Here is a 19770-nt window from a genome sequence, read left to right as displayed (position 1 = left end):
TATGGTTTACAAAATACAGACCTACCTTCTCCAGTCACGTAGCTACAGTGTGTGGAGTGTGATGGAGGTTTATTTGTGATTTATTTCTTTTACAGAGTGGTTATGATTTTTGACTGACGGAGACAGTCTGTCCTGTCGTTTGAAAGCAAGGTCTGACACAAGCAGATATGAAATATTAGACTCATGGGCAACAGTGAAAGATTCAGTGACATGATAGATATTCGCTGTCTGAATTGGTTTTCGGTTCTATTCTGTGATTTGTGGTAGGTAAAAATATAGAGCATTTGTACATTTACTCATCCTATCTTCACAGAGATATCGCTCTGACCTGTGCAATATTGCCGTGAGTTTCCGTGAGGTAATTAGAAAAAGGCAATGTATACTGTAGACTGGGTTTACACTACAGGAAGCAAAGAAAATAATCTGAAATCCTGTTAATTGCCATGTTACCAGTAAAATATGTTGCCATATACTATGTCCATGTTTGAATCTGTGTTCGAAATAATTTGCTGCCACGGTGCATAGATAAGCCTGCGTATTATGTGTGCAAATCTCCAGACGGTTCATAACAAGCTGGCAGGCTTCTATGCACAACAAATGAACGAACCCAAATAGGGACTGAAACACCCTGCATGGAGATGGACATAGATATTGCCCTGGCTTAATGCTCCTATTCATTAAGCATATTAGAAATCTTGAATTGTGATTCACCGCCTCAATCCATCATTTGCTGAAATGGAAATCCCCAAGGAGAAATTAAATCAAATCACAGATGACAAATAGAGGAATAAACCAACAGAAATGAACACAGTGTGATTTCCTTCCTGTGCATGGCCTGCCAAAATATGATCATTCAGACATTTACCAGTGATCTGAAACATGATGGAACACTGAAGGTTCTTTATTGAAATCCCACGTACCCAATAATCCCAATTTGAGATAGCCTGGTAAATACAGTAGCATCCATGTGGAATCAACCAATTAATCAATCAACCCAACTATCTATCTATCTAGTACCATGTTTACCATGTTTACATATTAATCTTATAGTTTATTGACTTGAGCATGCACAAAATGGAGCATGTTTTATCCTATGATATATGCTCCCCCCCCCCCCACACACACACACACACAGTGATGTGAGGGTGAAATCTGCACACACTTCCATATTCTACGTACAGCACAGGTGGCTTTGCTGTGGCAGTCAAGACCTTAGCTTTCAGCAGAGATCACAAGTGGAGATGAAAGCAAGCCAACCTTGCAGCGACAGAGAGCCGGGGAGCCTGTTTGAACGCAGCGTTCTCCACACATTCCTGTCTGCCACTCCCTATGATCCAGGTGTCTATGTGGAAGTATTCAGCTGGGTTTATTGCAGCACACAGCCCGTATGCAGGGAAGCTGATCCCCCCCCCCCAAAAAAAAAGAAGAAAAGAAACTGTCCTTTTCACAAGACTGCACCTCCCATAATGCCTCTGTAATCTTAGTGCGATACCCCGAGGGTGCAATAACTGTTTATTACTGCTACCCTGCTTTATGATCTCTCCCCACCCACTCTTGAGCCTCATGCTAACGCTTATTGAAAACACCTAGTGTGGCCGTAGATCACGCCTGACCAGCATGAGCCAGTCCACCTTCCCTGCTGCCTGCATCCGCTCTCCACGGGTAGATCTGTATGCTTCCCCTGCCTCGTGTAATCTAATATAAGGTTAGGAGGCATTGTTAGAACAAGATATCGTTTTTCTTGATATCACATGTTGCCTTGAATCCCATTTTTCGTTCACTTCTTTCCATTTCAGGTGGGGGAAGGGTGGAGGTTAATGGTGGGGAAATACATAGAATAAAGCGTAGAAGGTTTGGCCTCAAAGCAGTAGTACTGAAGTGTTGAATATGAGATTGTGGTCTGCCGTTTATGGGCCACTCAGAGGCAAATGCTTGTGCGGAAGAATGGAAAGCTAAGTTTACTCCAGAGAAGAATGTGGAGTGAGAAGTTATATTGGAGGTAGGGGATCTTGGAGGAGAGCTGTCTTCAAACAGACAGGTGTGTTCCCATGGCGGTGGCAGTTCATGGGTGAGTGTGTGACAAGTCTCTAAGAGGAATCTGCCACCCCTGTCAAGCCCATGGCTTCCCTGTCAACCGGAAAGTTCCACGAAAAATCCTGGGTGACAACATGGCTTGGATCGAATAATAATGTGGCGTCTTCGGTTGGCCAAAGCTCCAGACGACTGAGTTTCAGGGACCTGACTGTGTTTCAGATATCAGATATTCAGCAGCAGTGTGATCGGCAGTACCATGTCACCAGTCAGTACCAGTAGTGAAGAGTGCACACCTGCCAGTCATGTGGCACTAAAGGATGTCAAGTGTTGTTGTTGTTGTTTATTCTTCATTCTTGTTTATCCTCACTTCTTCTTTGTTGCAGCCGAGACTCACAATAGGGTGTGTTTGTGTGTGTGTGTGAGTGGGTATGCGCGTGTGTGCCTGTCATTGCATGTGTGTTTGCACGCATGTGTGATGGTGTGTTTACCGGGTTGGGGGGGGTAGGCTTGCAGGCAGTGCCAGCTGACGGGGCAGATGGCTGGTGTCGGTCGTGGGGGTGAGGTGTTTGATGGGTGGAAATGACTGGCTTTAATTACTTGTCAAGAGCGTTGCCTGGGCTGCAGCTAAAGGGGTTTCATATGCCCTGTGTGCCTCAGGAGCTGCCTAACCTCTCCTGCTATGCTGGCCAGTCTGCACATCTGTACTTCACAGCTCAATGGCCAGGGACTGACACCTAACCTAAAACCCAAATTGGTATTAACTGTAGTCAACCCCCCCCCCAAAAAAACAAAACAAGAAAAACATACCGACATAACGATACAATAGACGACCGAAGCTTTTGAATTATACCGAAAATCTTTAACATCCTTTCTCCAGTGTCTCCTTCAGATAGCAGTTGGCCTCAAAGGACCGCAAAGACCTGACGTTCTCTCCTGTCCCTGTCTTTCCTTTTCAGTGTGTGCAGGCACGGAGAACAAGCTGAGCACGCTGTCCGACCTGGAGCAACAGTACCGCACCCTGCGCAAGTACTACGAGAACTGTGAGGTGGTGATGGGGAACCTGGAGATCACCAGCATCGACCGCAGCCGAGACCTCTCCTTCCTCAGAGTAGGTCCTCTCTTTCTCTCTCTGTCTCATCCTAGACCCCCACATTGCTGATCCCTCGTGTCTAGCCTGGAGATATCTCCCCCGTGGGGATACTTCTCTCTCTAACTCGGTTGCCTAGAGACACCTGTATTCTGGGATGTGTATTCCCCCCTGGACCCTGATCCTTAGACCCCATAACCAAGACTAGAAATATCTCTATCTCCTCTGGGGATTGACTCGGTCTCAATGCCCGAAGTGAAACCTTGAAGTGTCCCTATATTTGGCCCTAGCCGCCAAACACTTTTACGTGGGGCGTGGATCTAGAATATAATTTTGTGTAGAATTGACAGATATTGGCCGGGTTTCCAAGATTCGTTAAGAAGCTCTTAACGCCAAAAGCGTCTTAAGAACGTTCTAAGAGCGCTCTAGAACGCTCTTAGAACGCTCTTAGAACGTTGAAGATCTTAGCGTTAAGAGCTTCTTAACGAATCTGGGAAACCCGGCCATTGACAGAGACTGTATTTACCTGTTCATCTGCTTATTCAAGATTCCAATAGTTTTGTTTTGTCGGCAACCCTACGGTGCCTAATCTGACTGCATTGGTACCACGGTCTAACTAACAGTCCACAGTCTAAATCAAAAGTAGGCCAATTAGAAACTCTAAAGAAACAAAATAGTCTCTTATCAGACTTAAGCAATTGCTGAACTGAGAGATGTACCTTAATATGATGATTGAATGGGATGAATAAGGGTGCTTTTGTTGATAAAATAAGAACATTAAATAAGGTATAATCATATTAACCAACCTCACACCCACACACACACACACATTCTTCCCCGAATCAGGTGTGTGACAGGGTAGCAGGCCCTGCAATCCAGGGTAGACCAGGGTGATTGGATAATGGAAGGTCAGGGCGAGGCAAGGCAGCCTCTGCAGTGGAATTGCTGGAGGAGTGAGAAACCGAACACCATTTAAAGTGTTCAGCTGCTGCTGTCGACCTCTGGTGCCCTGCCTTTTCAAGTCAGCCCCCTGGCCTCACTTCTCGCAGTCTTACCTCCACCACTCTCCATCCCAGTCCGTTCTACTCTCTGGGAAAGGTGTGGGGGGAGGGCAGGTGGGGTTAGGGCAGCCCCTGGATTGGAGCCCGAGGGACTGACTGTGGTAATGCCTGGATTGCGTTGGGATGAACTGGGCTGTGGTGGGCTGTGTAGGCTGAAGTACCAAACTAGGCCACCGATGACATACACAGAAAACCCCAAACTAAACGAGTAAACTTAATCATGTAGGTTTAGGGGAGCCACACAAAACACTGATCAGTATTTGGCTTGAAATCTATCATTACTGGTAACACGTTCGATCCAGGTGCTTTGAATAAGCATTAGTTAATGGGTATTAAGGACACAGTCAGTAAGTCTTATTGAGACATAACAATAATAGTACGCCTCTTAAAAGGGCCTTGTTGCTTATTAACACTTTTTTATCACATGCACCTGGATCTTAAGTCTTATCCTAATTCCAAATACTGTTACCTGTCGTTTATTTATTTTCTTGACTGTGAATCTGGATCTGTAGCAATATGTCGTCACAGTGAAGTGACTTCACTGCAGTGAATAAACATACATGGTGTTATTTTGTGACTGTCCACAGAAGCTACAGGCCATGTGTTTAAAACTCTTGCTGTTCTATAAAAAGCTGTGTGGCCTATATGAGAGCAGCTCAATGACGAGGCAACAAAACAAAACCAAGGCATTGAAGTCTCCATGTTCCTCATAACGAAACGTACAACTCCATCGCCTTACCCCCCGCCATGAAAAACAAAGCTGAATCGGTGGCGAGTGGGGGCGAGAGGGGTGGGGGGGGGGGGAGGGGAGAGCCGTGGAGAGTAGCATGTTAGCGCTGCTTCCCTGCTGAGGTAATAGACCCATGGGAGGCTGGGTACCCTCCTCACGCTGCGGCTGATACGGGGGCCGTGGCTCAAACGTGGCCCTCCTGCCTTTATTTCACCCATAGATCCTCCCTATCCAGGGGACACACACTGCGACGGAGTACAGTCGGAGGGGTGGTGGGAGGGTGGGGGGAGGGAGTGGGGGGGGGGGGGAGCTGTAGGTCGTTGGTTACAAGACCGGGAAATGCTTGTTAGTGGCTTACATGGCCACCTGGGTGGCTCGTTTTACAGAATGGCTTCCTGCGGTGCGTGCATGCAAGGCTCCTGGGTTCCTAAGGCTGACAATTAACAAGGGTTAATTGAACATGCTAATGAGGAACACAGGGTGCCACGCGGCGAGGGAGAAGGGCAAGGTGCTGGGTGTATTTTTGGGGAAGATTATTATTATTTTAAAACACATTAATAACACGCCTCCCCCGGGCCCCTGCGTCAGATGAGGAAAACTTCACCTTGAGGTGGAATAGAGAGAGTGGAGGGAGGGAGGGAGGGAGGGAGGGAGGGAGGGAAGGAGGGAGGGAGGGAGGGAGGGAGGGAGGGAAGGAAGGAAGGAGGGAGGGAGGGAGGGAGGGAGGGAAGGAAGGAAGGAAGGAAGGAAGGAAGGAAGGAAGGAAGGAAGGAGGGAGGGAGGGAGGGAGGGAGGGAGGGAGGGAGGGAAGGAAGGAAGGAAGGAAGGAAGGAAGGAAGGAAGGAAGGAAGGAGGGAGGGAGGGAGGGAGGGAGGGAGGGAGGGAGGGAGGGAGCGAGGGAGGGAGGGAGGGAGGGAGGGAGGGAGGGAGGGAGGGAAGGAAGGAAGGAAGGAAGGAGGGAGGGAGGGAGGGAGGGAGGGAGGGAGGGAGGGAGGGAGGGAGGGAGGGAGGGAGGGAGGGAGGGAGGGAGGGAAAAAAGCTAGCAGGCTAGCAGCTTCCCTAGCTGGGCTGTCTCTTGGGTGATTGAAACTGATGCTTCTGCTCTGCCTTGCTTTTAAAGATAGCCAGAAGATTGATGGCTGTTTCCCAAAGACCCAGAACAGCTTTAGCAGTAAATAGAGTCCATCTTCCAGACTGCCTGCTTGGTTGATGAATCTAGCCCCCCTGGTGTGATTAATAACTGTAATTCCTCCCTTAGTCTCTTTTTTCTCCACCTTACATGTGAATTCAAGCTGAGTGCTCTGAGTGCTCAGTGAGCTCGGTGTCACGCTGGTCGTGTTTCCTGCGCCTCACATTTTTGGGGGACAGTTTAGCTATTTTAGATAACCAGGAAGAGAGAGTTTAGTCCCGCTGCTTCAAACTTCGCTATAGAAGCAGCTGTTAGCATGACTAGCCAAACATTCCTCTTTCCACATGAAGCCCCAGGCAGAGTCCCCCGCCTGGTAATAGTGGCACCCTGCCTTGTCCCTCAACTAATGGACTGATAGGATGTTAATTATACCACTATCATTTACAAACGGAAACGGTAAATATTTCTATTAGGCATCACATCATTAACTCCACGATTAGAGAGTGTACAAAGCGGCGGAGGTGGCGCTTGAAGAACAGACGCGAGCATGTTGTGTTGCCATGGCATCCCGCGTAAGACTGCCGAGTACCCCTCTCCGTCACTTTCTGCCTCTCTCTCTTTCTTTCTCTACTCGTTTTCCCTCCCTCTCTCTTTCGGTCTCAATCTCTCTTTCTTTCTCTCTGTCTCTCTCTCTCTCTGTCTGTCTCTATCCATTACGCGATCTTCTACGTTTGTCCCTATGTACTTTATCGATCGTGTTTGTCGCTTTCTTTCCCATCCTCCATTCCCTAAACAACCGACTCTTCTCTTAGCCTGGCACACTTCAGCAGATTGGTGAGGCTTTGGGAGGAGTGCATGGGGGTCTACTTTTAGAGCCTTTGATGACTCTCGATGAGCTGAAGCGGTCACTTCTAACCCGCAGACAGGAGACGTCTGAACAGTTACTGTGATGGCTTCCAGATGGAAACCAAGCAGATCCATTTACAGTTCCGCTGGAGTGGTTCGTCCGATGGTATTACTATGGTTTTCACTTGATTTCCATCGTAACTTAACAATGACACCAGTGTTCTTTTTTCGCAATAGTGTCATTAGCTTTCTCCATGTGTATATTTAGCTCAGACCACTTGAACTTGATGGCCTAAAGGACACCATTTTAAGATGTGTACTGTATACAAAGAAGCCTTTTGTCACTGGATATTCATGCTCATGCCTGACGTTCATTCTCCTCAACTATGGCAATCCTGGGTGAAACATTGTAATTTTAGGAAGCAAAAAAACGGTGACCTACGTTCACTCAAATGTCACATTGTGAAGTGAATGGCGTCTCGGTTCTCTTCTATGAGTTTAGACAGGACAGGTCTGGTGAGGGTCGGACGAATTTAGGAGGTATCAAGAGAGGCGTCTTACAGCTCATCAGAGCAGTGCTGGCGTGGGGTGCTCCAGAGAGGTGTGGGGGGGGGGGGGGGGCGATGAGAGGGTAATGAGTCTGGAGAGCAAGCAAGTCCAGAGCTGCCGTCATTTGAGGTAGTCGTTCCCTAGTGCTTTCACTCAAGATAGGATGATAGGCCAGGTAGACAGAACTGGCATTCATTAATGACAGCAGTCAGCCAGCACTCCGCATCCAGATAAGGCCTGGCCCCACCATTTTTCACTTCCTTTTTTTCTCTTCCTCCCTCTTTATCATCCTCTATTTTCTCACTTTTTCTCTCTCTCCTATCTCTCTCTGTCCCTCTCTCGCCCCGTCTCTCTTTCCCTCGATCTTGTTCCGTTTCTCTCTCTTGGCGTTTCTCTCTCTCTCCTTCTCTCTCTCTCTCTCTCCTGTCTCCCTCTCGCCTCGCTCTCTCTCACCTTATCCCTTCTGAGATGGAACTTTTGACAGGCATATTTGTCCCCGAGGCGTAGTTCATAAGGCCCGTTCAAGATGTGCATCTCGATGAGCGCGCCTTGCCGGAGCCTCGCGTCTCAGGCCCCTTCAATATTAATGAAGACTGATTAAGTGTTTGGGAGGCCCTGTCTTTGAGCCTCGGCGAGATTGGATTGACAATTGCAATTAGCGTGCTCTCAAGTTCATTTCCATCACTTTCATTTGACATGAATAAAGGACATTGAGAGGGGCCACCCTGCACGGAGAAACAGGGTGACAAGGAAAGAGGGAGAGAGGCGGCGAGGGAGGTGGAGAGATTGGATACGGGCAAAGGGAGAAGTGAGGGGAGAGAGTTATATAGAGATAGGATGTGGATGAGAGAAAGGAATAACAGATTAATCCTGTCTGGTGTTATTTTTTTATTTTTTTTCAGTCAGGCCAAACAGTCTGTAAGATCCCAGGGCTATATATCAACAGCCATTGGACACCTACAGCCACCTAGATGGTCTTCAGACACATATAGTGTTTATCCATCCAATCTTATTTCCCCCATGTGTGCCCCCACATGCCCCCTCCTCACCTGGAACATCCATCACCTGGATGTGTGTGTGCTGGTCATGGCAGACACTGGTGGAGGGCCTAAGCAGTAGAATGCCACCACCAGAAGATTGATGCACCTTGTCCCTTTCAGGGAAGCATTACTTCAGCAGGCAGTGGGAAGTAGAGGGAGGTGGATTGGATCGGTTGTGTGTTTGTGTGTGTGTGTGACTGGGACTTGTGTTTGAAAGTGTGTGTGTGTGTGTGCATGTGTGAAAGGGGGTGTAATTGACATGGAATGTGACAGAAGATAACTTGCTCTTTGGCATCGTGACAGTTGCTTAAAACCCCACCACCTTGGAATAATTATTTCGAGAGAAGTCGGGCATGTGTGTAGGTGTGAGTGCATGTGTGTGTATGTGTGCTTTTGTCTGTGTGTTGTCATGTGTGTGTGTGGGTGTGTGTGTGTGGAGGCGAATGGGTGGGTCGGAGCATGTTTGCAATCTTCAAGAGGTTTAAACTGTTTACAGGCTGACTGACATATACATTTTCTGTGTGCATGCTTTTGGTATGGTCCGGGCCATCTCGGCTGCTGTCTGTCACACAAGAAGAGAAAGAGAGAGTGAAGGGAAATGAAAGAAACACCTCCAATTGCCTCCTCTTCCTCTTCCTGATTTACTCGTTAGAATCTGTAGCTGTCTGGTAACCGCCCAGGGGAATATCTCTCTCCAACCATCTCACACACCGGTAGTAACCACATACAACCTTTTTCCATTCTTAGTCTCTCAATCTCTCGATCTTTTACTCTCGCTTCTTAGTTACTCTCTCTTTTCCATTTTTCTATCTTTCCTGTTCTCTCTATGTCTCTCTTCTCTCTTACTTTCCGTTCTCATCCTCTCTTTCTGTCTCTCTCTCTCTCTCTCTCTCCCTCTCTCTCTCTCTCTCTCTCTCTCTCTCTCTCTCTCTCTTTCTATCTCTCTCTCTCACTCTCTCTCTGTCTCTTTCTATCTCTCACGGCTTATTTTCCTCAACCGCAGCTCCGGCCTCCGGGCCATAGGGGGCAGACCGCACGTTCACAGTCCAGGACTGACAGGACACGGCCGACTTGTCGATGGTTCCTTCACGAGACACATCCATTGGCCGGCCCTGGGTGTCAGGAAGATGCATGTACTAGATCCTGCTCCGACTGGGCTACAACACCTCCTCTCAGCAGAAGCTAATGACGCTCCAGCTGTTGATTGACACCTTCATTAAAGACCCATCCATCATTCAGCTGGGACCGCTGTGGCTAGCTACACACCCGTCGCCACCGTGCGCACTAGGGAACAGGGAGAGACATCACGATGTCTTAGTAACAACATGGCCAGGACATCTCAGGTCACTCCGGATACAGGGACACCCCTTTCAGACAATAAGTCATCTTGATTCAGTTAAGTAGACACACTTACATGTTCTCTTAACCGTTAGGTTAAGGCAGATACGGTTTTTCATATATATCAAGTTTTTAGGCTTTCGAGCTGGAGGGAATGTGTTAATCAAGCGCACGATTTAACAAAGTGCCAAAAACATAAAGCAATATAGTATCAGTGGTAGTAATAGTATAGGTAATAGTGTCAAATGGTTCGAGGTTGTAAAGGCTAGCTTTTACTTGCCCCTCGAGCCGCCTGTCCAGACAGCTACAATTGCCAGCCAATGGAATACATCCGTTCCTGCAGTTTGTATACTGGCTGTGTCCAGACAAAGCCTGGCCCAAAGAGAACGCTAGGCAGTGAGACTATGTGACACGTGCAAACACACACACACACACACACTCATTCACACACACAGGGTGATACACAGACAGACTCGTCGAGTGTGCGCTTATCACAGCAGAACACCGGCTAGCCTATGAAAGGCGTTGAAAGAAAGCTGAACTGAGGACAATAGACCCCCACTCGCTCTACACTTAGCCCCTGGACCCCCCCCACACCCCCCCCCCCCCCTCAGTCGTGTCTCATCCCCCTGTGTTGTGGACAAAAGGTGAATGACAGGGACAGAGAAAGTTTCTCCGGCAAATTGAAATAAATGTCCACCCAAGCTGTCTCTGTCGAGCCTCAGAAGGATGATCTGTGTTCAGGCAGGCCGGGGTACAATGGCTGAATGACCCTGGTGTGCTCTTCATTAGCCAGTGAACCCTGATAACGGCCCTCTGGAAGAACAGACACCAGATCAGCCCGCTCTTCATTCACTGGGCTGATACACCCGCTCACTCAGAGGAGGTGGGGAAGGAGGGCCTGCAGGGAACATTGAGCTTGTGGCCTAAAGCCTTTCTTCTGTGTGTGTGTAGGTGTGTGTGTGTGTGTGTGTGTGTGTGTGGTGTGTGTATATGTGTGTTGACTGCCGCATGTTTGGCCGGTTTCTGTGTCTTTCTGGAAGTTGATAAAAAGAAGTCAGCATGACGTCTACTTCCTCTCTCTCTCTCTCTCTCTCTCTCTCTCTCTCTCTCTCTCTCTCTCTCTCTCTCTCTCTCTCTCTCTCTCTCTCTCTCTCTCTCTCTCTCGATCGCTCTCTTTTTTTTCTCTCTCTCTCTCTCTCTCTCTCTCCTCTCTCTCTCTCTCTCTCTCTCTCTCTCTCTCTCTCTCTCTCTCTCTCTATCTCTCTCTATAGTATATATATTTATATACAACCTACGTTCTGGGTTCCGTTACGACCCAGCTTTGACCCATTCCAACACACTCAGAGGAAGGGGCCTGCTGGCATCCCCAATTTGTTTTTCTCTAAATTGCATTTCTCTCTCCGTCTCTCTCTCTCTCTCTCTCTCTCTCTCTCTATATATATATATATATATATATATGTATATATATATATATATATATATATATATCCATCCCCACCCCTTATCCCTCTAATACCTTTGTCAATAACATGATCAGAGACATATCCGGGACATTATGTTTACAGTATAAGGAAAAACAAAGCTATGCTTTCAAAACAACTGGGTTCAATACAGGACCAGATGAGGCCTTGAGGGGAACTTTGAACGACGGCATAGATAAACATGGGAAATGAAGAATAACTCTGTGATAAAGGGAAAGAGAGAGGGAGAGAGGGCCAGGAGCTGGGGCATGGGGAATAATTTGATCGCCAAGGTTTGTCCACAGCATCTACAGCACGGGCTCAGGTCGCGAAGACATGATCACGGTTGCCTGGGGTGACGGAGGATCCATCTTGTTTTGGTGTGTGCATGCGTGTGTTTGTGTGTGTGTGTGTGTGGTTGTTTGTGCTCTGTAAACTGCGGACTTTCATCCTACTCTGTTATTATTACTCTTGCTTCCTTGAGGCTGTGTGGTTGGTTAGACTTCATTCTGCCAGGCGATAATCATGATTGGTGGGTTCTAGTGTTTTAGCATGACCTTGTTTTAGCAAAGAGATGGGCTGGAGGGGAGAAAGAGTGGGGGTACTCTGGAGGTGATTTGGTTTTATAAAAGAGAAACACCACACTTTGTTAGCATCTTTACAGTGTTCTTTACTTTATTCATTTGTCTATTACTACATCAAGGGGCTCATGTTTGTGGTTGTAGTTCTCATGGCAATACAAATCTTATTATCAAATGATCTTGCTCTACCCAGAATCCCTAGCTGTTTCCTCACATTGTTGCTTGTTTCCTCCCTGTCCTCTCTCTCTTCCTCCTCCAACTCTCTGCTCCCCCCTCTCGCAGAGCTAACTAGTCACTGTTTGAATAAAAACTCATTAGGATTACATAGCCATTTAGCTAAGTGACATTGGGTGTAATTGTACCATCCATCAATTCCTGTGTAATAACACACTCGGAGGAGCTAAATGTTGATTAGCCCTCGGCCAATTTCACTTGTGGCTGAAAATAATGACTGGGGAGTGAAGACTGCAGGCTGGGGGGAAATTGGCCTCCAATGGTGCGGTCAGAGGCACTGACCCACTGAGGCCAAATTAACTTCAGAAGGGAAACAAACTAACGCATTCTTCCTCAACTCTAAAAGCTGGTTTTATCTGGTCAGATCTAGCCATATAAGCTCTCACTCTCTCTGTATCTTACTTCCTCCTCCTCACTTTCTGGTGTGTTACTTTCTCCTTCCTTCCTCCCTACTATTTCTTCCTCTGTGGGTTAACACGACTGGACTTAGTTGTCAGACACGTGCTTGTGTTTTGTTATTGCTTAATAAAGACAACCAGGGCCGGTCTCATTGCCTGCCCTGCCTCCATGGACCTTTTCCCTTTGCGACGACCCCCCGAAATCCAATTGCCTGATTGTAATTACCAGTGGAACCAGGCATGGTAGAAGTCATTAATCAGGGCTACCAAAAAGCATTGGGATTGTCCTGCTCAGTGGCTTGTGCTCAGGCATGTATGGAGATATTAGAGTCTAATAGAGCACATGCTGAGGATCCAAGTATTAAATAGCTGCTCCCCACACATCTTCCTGGGGGGCCACATTATTAAGTCCAGAGGTGTGCCTGAAGTACCGCTATTTTATCTGAGCTGTGAGATATCTTACACTGTAACTTACATGACATATCACCAGTGATTCTCCACTTCTTTCACCTGAGTTCCTGTTTTCTTGGTAACCCCCTTTAATTCAGTCATTGATGTTCTTCAATGATCCAGCTACAAACATGTTTTTTCTTCAATGTTTTTCCTATGTTTAGCGGGGCTTTTTTAAGCCTCATTCTGTATTCATGGATTTTTCAGTTCATCTTACTTCTTACTCTGGTCCGTTTCCTTAATACAGCAGCTTGTAATCATTGCCTGGCTACCTTAACATGTGAGTCTTTGTCCTGACCCTGAAACACACTGTCTGTGGTCGGCTTCTTGATTATTGAGCAGAGGTGTGACAGGATAAGCTCGCGAGGTAATGCATGGGGTTATAATTGAGATGGAAACAGAGGCCAGACCTCTTGACTTCATCGACAAACTGTCTGTGTTGCTCTAGCAAAAGTAACACGCTGCTGTGTCTCCAGGTGAGAAGTTGAGAAGCCGCCTTTGGAGAAGAAAACAAAAACGGACGTTGCACAGACAAAAGCCGCAGTAAGCACCATGATAAAAGAAGGAGAGGTTCTTCAAGGATAGCCTTTTCTTCTTCCACCCAGATGAGACTAACTAATTGAATTGCTCATCAGCTAATGATGCTGTTTTATGGCGTTAATATCCCTCTTCCAGACAGAATACAGAGTAGAGAAGAGGAAAGAACTGTCCCCCTGTGAAAGAGAAAGACAGAAAGAAAGGAGAGAGGGGGAGAGGGAGACAGCGTGGGTGAGGAGACGGGGATGAGTGAGACAGTGATAGAAAGACAGAGAGTGGATGTGAAAGAGACTCTGCAAGCTGTAATTACAGCCGTTTAGCCATAAAATCTGAGCCTTGCGAGAAGTCCAGCTCCAATCAACCAGGATGTCATGTCTTTATCATCTAATAAATCCATATATGACTGATAATTACAGACTTTTGACTACTTTTAGGCACAGCCATCTCTCTCTCTCTCTCTCTCTCTCTCTCTCTCTCTCTCTCTCTCTCTCTCTCTCTCTCTCTCTCTCTCTCAAAGAGCATAATAATTAACCAAAATCTGAACGCCCGATAGTCATCGTCAAGTGGAATGTCGTGGCGTAGGAGAGGAAGAAGAGAGCGAGGATACAACGAGAGGCAGACAGACATTACTGGCGGTGCATGAAAACTGCCCTGTGCTGCAACATGGGCTGCGATTGTCTGTCACTCTGACCCCATGGCAACCTTCAGAATTGGTGGGACGCTTGGGATGATATTAGGTGCCAGGCCTCCAGACCTTTACTCTGCTTGAATATCACACTCAGCCCCCGGGACAGGCAATCCTGTAGTAAATACTACTGCTCCAAGGAGCCTTACATCACTCAGGGCTTTTGGGGAGCCCCTTGAGACGTATCTAAGCCTTCTTTAATGCATGGTGATTACAACAGGCCTATCAAAGACATCAACCATTAGGCTGGGATTTACACACGCGCTTGTGGGCTGCTCACACAAATATACGTATGAGACTAACTGGCTGAACTGAAATTGAAAGCTAATTTTAAATGGATTAAAATAACTGAATGAGCGCCAAAACTTGAAGTCCGACCTCATGAACAAGCTCTCTCAGGATCCGCAGTATTAACATCGATAGCAGTGCCTGCTGTACTGTGATTCTCATAAGTTCTCATCACTGAGTAACCAAGAAAGACTTGGAAATCCAGATCAACAAGTTACAGTCTAATACGTACCCCCTAGTTTACAGTAAAAAGTAGGAATTAGCCGAGAAAACAATCAGGTTACTGGGAACTTGGAACTTAATGCAACCTTGGAACTTCATATTTGCATTCAACATCCAGATTTTGTATTCGAGAACCTGCAAATGAGTGTGTGTTCAGCACAAAATCAATAGCATTCTGTCTCTTTTTGTCGGTTATTGAACGTGAGTCTTTTCAAAAACGCCCGGCAGACAGCCAAATCAATTCAAAGTGCTCCAGTTCTGCTGTGAAACTTCAGCCTCGGAATTATCAAGATTGTTAGTGAGAGAAGCTGATGGGTCTCATGTCAAAGCAAACCCCATGTGCTCAGGGCCACTGTGCCACTGCTGCTGTCTGTGTTTGGACAAGTGGGTCAGAAAAATGAATCCTGCATCCCATCTGGATAGAAAGACTCCAGTCCATTATCCTCTCACCATCTGATCTCCTCGGTTCGGGTCAGCAGGTCCCCTGATTTTCCTTCTGGGCCTCTTGGGTTATGCGATCGTCGATCAAGACTACCATTTCTCAATTGTGGATCTTTAGTGGACTTTTGTCGATTGGGCACTGTGTGCCTGCTGGGCTGTGACCGGAGAGGGGGATAAATCTGGACCACGTCTTGACAGACGCCCTTACCGCTGCCTCTCTTGCCCTCCCAAATTGATGGCGCTGTGAGGCCCATCAACCTTTATTAGCTAATAATGCTGTTACGGCCATTAAGCCTAGCCTGGACTTAGAGCCTGGGTTTCTCTGGACATCGAGCCTGGCAGGGCTGGTCACGCAGGCTAAGGATGCAGCTGGACATAGACTCAGAGTCTGGTGGTTTCAGTAACAGAGAGGAACTTCACACCATTAAGGACAACATGAATAGATGTATCTCAAGCTCCAGTATTATTTCAGAAAGAGCCCACCTCCCCCACCCCCCCCCCCCCCCCACCCACCCACCCACCCAGCCACCCAGCCACCTCCACACAAACCAAAAGCAAATGTTGCCAATAAAGTAGTATGTGCCAGTGGACTGAGCCTGCAGGTGTTTTATATTGCCTCTGTGAATTATGCAGGAAGAAGCAGGGGGCTGTCTGCCTAACGCCCTCCAGCTGGAAACAATGTGTTGTTTGCTTTTGGTTGTTTTGATTTTAGTCGTTTTATTGTTGTTTTGGGGGGGGGGGGGGGTTATCTCAATACATGAACAAAAATGCTAAGACAGAAATTTGATTTTTCATGATGGATAATCATTCAAAAGCAATCAGTCTGGAGAACATATTGTATGTAAAATACACAAAAATGCTTCTTTTTTCTGTGGAGATTAAGGACATCTTTATCATCACAGTATCGGTATATTTATTAAGATGCAGACCGTGGTTTGTTAAACGTACAGGGGCAACCCTACTCTTCTGTCTGAACTGTATGCCTATACCTAAAACAAGGTAGATAACAGGATGCTGACGTGGTCTTTTCATGAAGCCTACTTTACTGAAACAAACACCAAGCTTGTTAAGTGTGTGACATCTCAGACACCTCATCTCCCTTGGTATGTCTCTACATAACGCTAGCACTCTGAGGATGTTTTTATTGTAGATGTTATATTACAAAACCGTTTGGAGTCATATTACTTCACAAGGGCCTGCATCTGCATACATGTTCTCAATTCATTTGAGATACTAAGGGAATTGTGGCTTTTTTCATTGAAATGCAAAACCACACATCTTCTACTCCTTTGAATAATATCTTCAAATAAGGTTTATTCAAGGCAGTCAGACTGGGTGAAACCGCATAGAGAATTGATTAGGATTCCGAACAATGCTTAGTCCTGGCGGTTTGTGTCTGAGGCGACGACGTGCACAAATACGCCAATCGTTGCTTTGAGTAGATTTATTAGAGGCTGTGTTGTTGTCGATGTCCACAGGGAGAATCTATTCAGTCACAATCAGTGGTAAGTGACTCTCTAATTATTGCTTTAGGCATCCCAACAACACCCAAGGCTCTTACCCTTGGGGGCCACTCTCATATCTGAGACAGCGCAACCTTGACAGCGCAGCTGAAAGTCAACAATGATTAGGTCTTTGACAGAGGCACCACTGCTCAGGCCTTATCAGAGGACGTGGCGAATCATGTTAACACAGAGAACGACACAGTAGACGCGTTCGCACCGGGAACGCCGAAAAGGATTTCGCCGTGTGTGCAGGAGAGATGTGCGGAACCTGTCGGAGCGGTGAGGGATCGTCAAAGCCTGCTGGGTTTAGTTCTCTATAGACGTGGTTCCTCTGGGTCCTGGGCTTTTGGGGGTGGAGGCCTGATTAACCGGGAAGTTAACCAAGGTTTCTGGCCGACGGTTTGGCGTCCTACCCAGAGTGCCGTGCGTAGGAAGGTGATTATAGTCCGATTAAGACTTGTCGCAGAATGTGCAACCGTAATTGAATAATCGCCGCTCACCCAAACGATCCCTCGGCGGACCGGCTCCTCATCAGATCTGTGCAATATTAACCATGACACGGGTGTAACCAGGCTGGTAATTAATGCACTGAATCAATTACAAATTACTCTATTTGGAGAATTCCCCGCAGGAGTCCACTCATTACTCCACACTGATGGAGTCGTGGTCCCACATGGACAACGGGAAAGTGACACTTTTGCTTCCATCGTTCTTCTGTCAGCCTCTTATCTTAGGGCACAGAGGCTCAGTGTAGAGAGGCTTCGGATTCATCGGCCTGTACCCTACTCTGGTTTGTGTGTCTACAGTGACTCGAGTGAAATCTGACCATGGCATTTAGGCTGTCAGAACTCAAGGCCGTGTTCCACGGTCTCTGAGCTCTGCTCAGACAGTCTTAACTGCATGTGAGCCCTGCTGCGAAGAACAAGCCGATCTCACCGCAGACACTTACCTACAGTGGCAGGAATGTGCGGTTATGGAGTAAATACAGTGTGTCTCTGCTCTCCTAGCATAAATGGTGTGGATATCATACAGTGAGTGCACTGCTATTCATTTCTTGGGCTGTGCTGGAAGTCAGCTTTGATGACAGAGGGCTTTCAGCTCCATTTGGGAGCTGTCAGGAAACTAAATGGGAAAAAGGATGAGAAACAGTGGAGAGGGACAGAGAGACTGGAGTCTGAGAGCGAGAGAAAAACACAGCGACACTTATCTCTGCACTGTGCCGACGACTAGATAGAAGCAGGGATGGTTTAAAAACCCAGTCGTCTCTAGAACCTTGGCTTTTACCTATTGTAAGTGTGTTAAATGTTTCAGTTTAAAGAACAATCTTGACATTGACTCCACAAGGGCTGTGACACTGGGCAGGAAGTGCAAGGCTGCAGCCAGGGCTTTGCTACTTGCCAAAACCAGACTCATGTATCAATGTCCTTTGATGATGATGTAACTTCCTGGTACATTAGCCATGAAAGCCTCTCCAATTGTCTGTATATAAATCCAAGAGAGAGAGAGAGAGAGAGAGAGAGAGAGAGAGAGAGAGAGAGAGAGAGAGAGAGAGAGAGAGAGAAAGAGAGAGAGAGAGAGAGAGAGAGAGCAATAGCTCATGGCCAAGGCCAGAGGGTCAGAGGAAGAAGAGCGCAAGGAGTAGAACAAGTAACTTATTAAATGGAGAGAGAGAGGGGAAAAAAACGAAAGGAAGAGATCATCACTATTCAGTGATGGAATAGAGCAGGCAAAATAAACAGCATTGTGGTGTTTCTGCGTGTGTATGAGAGAATGAGAGAAAGCGAGAGAAAAAAACGAGAGTGGGAGAGCGAACGAGAGAGAGAAAGAAAGAGAGGAGAGAAGATGCACAGTTATTCTTAATTACTGTGGTGCCAAATCGATAGGCACTGTGGCACGGCTCATTATGTGAAATGTGATGGAGAGGAGAGAAATGAGCTGAGCCGAGTGTTGGGAGGGTTGAAGACATTGTTAGGAAAATCAGAAGCAGTCACCTGTGGCCCTGGCACACACACACACACGCACACACACACACACACACACAGCAGTGGACTTCCTGTCAGCATCCCTGGCATGCCTCTGGGGTTCTCCCGGAGAGGAGGATGAAAGCGGGAATCAGAGCAACAGTGGTCTCCTCAATCTTTCTATCGCTTTAATCAGGCTGCCTACCGCTTACTTGGCGGAGGGGAATCCCCCCTCAGCCTCTCCCCTTCCTCCACACGTGTCCCTCCCCTATTCTCTCCTCCATCCCATAGTGAAGGGATGAAAGGTATCCGTTCCCACAGGGGCCCGCCTGCTCATCCCGGCCCTACAGAGCGGCTCTGCTCTGGCTCCTAATAAGCTCGACGCCCACAGAACTGTGTGCTTCCCTGGAAACACCACTTCATTAGCACCCACCCGTAAGATCAGCTCTGAGTGGAACCTATAGACACATCATCCACCTTAATTGTGCTAAGTGTGGACCTTATCAAATGCCACCTTGCAGAAAAAAAAACGTAATTTGGGTGCGATCTCTCGCTGGGAAGAGGATTAAGTATGGAGTTAGATTAGTTTCATAATTCAAACAAACAAGAGCAACACGATTCAAACAAACTAAACACAATCCAAACAAACGTAACACGATTCATACAAACATAACACGATTCAAACAAACAAACGTAACACGATTCAAACAAACGTAACACGATTCACAAATGTATTTCGTGATTTTCAAATGTAACGCGATTCACAAATAAATGACCCTATTACATTCGTTTGCAACCTGACAAACACAAGTTACAAATCCCTGCATTCGTTGGTGTGAATCCCTGCATTCGTTCGTGTGAATCCCTGCATTCGTTCGTGTGGATTTTTGGAACTTTCCTGACTCGCTTAGATTCACAAATGCATTTTTTCTAAAAGATATCCTCTGCAGCCTATCAGATGTCTCCAATTTTAGCCAATCACCGGAGAATGTCTAATATGGGTAGACGGGCTCTGTGTTAGCCTAGGAAACACGGAAAATGACTAAACGTGAATCCAGCCATTCTCAACCATATTCAATCACGTATGATCATCGGTTTAATAAGATTAACAAGCAACATTTCACCTACATGCTACCAGACGACATTGCTCGTGATCTGAAGGAGACGATGTCCGTCATTATGGCAGGTTGT

The 19770-nt window shown here is 46.9% G+C and overlaps 1 protein-coding gene across 1 annotated transcript in view; it reads left to right on the top strand.

Moving 5' to 3' along the window:
• Positions 1–1617: 1617 nt before the first annotated feature.
• The window catches only part of LOC124463456 (receptor tyrosine-protein kinase erbB-4-like), an 80729-nt gene continuing 62576 nt past the window's right edge, over positions 1618–19770 (top strand). The window contains exons 1-2 of the mRNA XM_047015174.1: positions 1618–1662; positions 2861–3142. Coding sequence (XP_046871130.1) covers positions 1618–1662; positions 2861–3142 — 327 coding nt within the window. The remainder of the gene's footprint in view (positions 1663–2860; positions 3143–19770) is intronic.

This window comes from Hypomesus transpacificus, unplaced genomic scaffold, assembly GCF_021917145.1.
Source record: "Hypomesus transpacificus isolate Combined female unplaced genomic scaffold, fHypTra1 scaffold_281, whole genome shotgun sequence".
NCBI lineage: Eukaryota > Metazoa > Chordata > Actinopteri > Osmeriformes > Osmeridae > Hypomesus > Hypomesus transpacificus.
The sequence above is the reverse complement of the archived record's forward strand: the minus strand, read 5'-3'. Positions and strand labels throughout refer to the sequence as shown.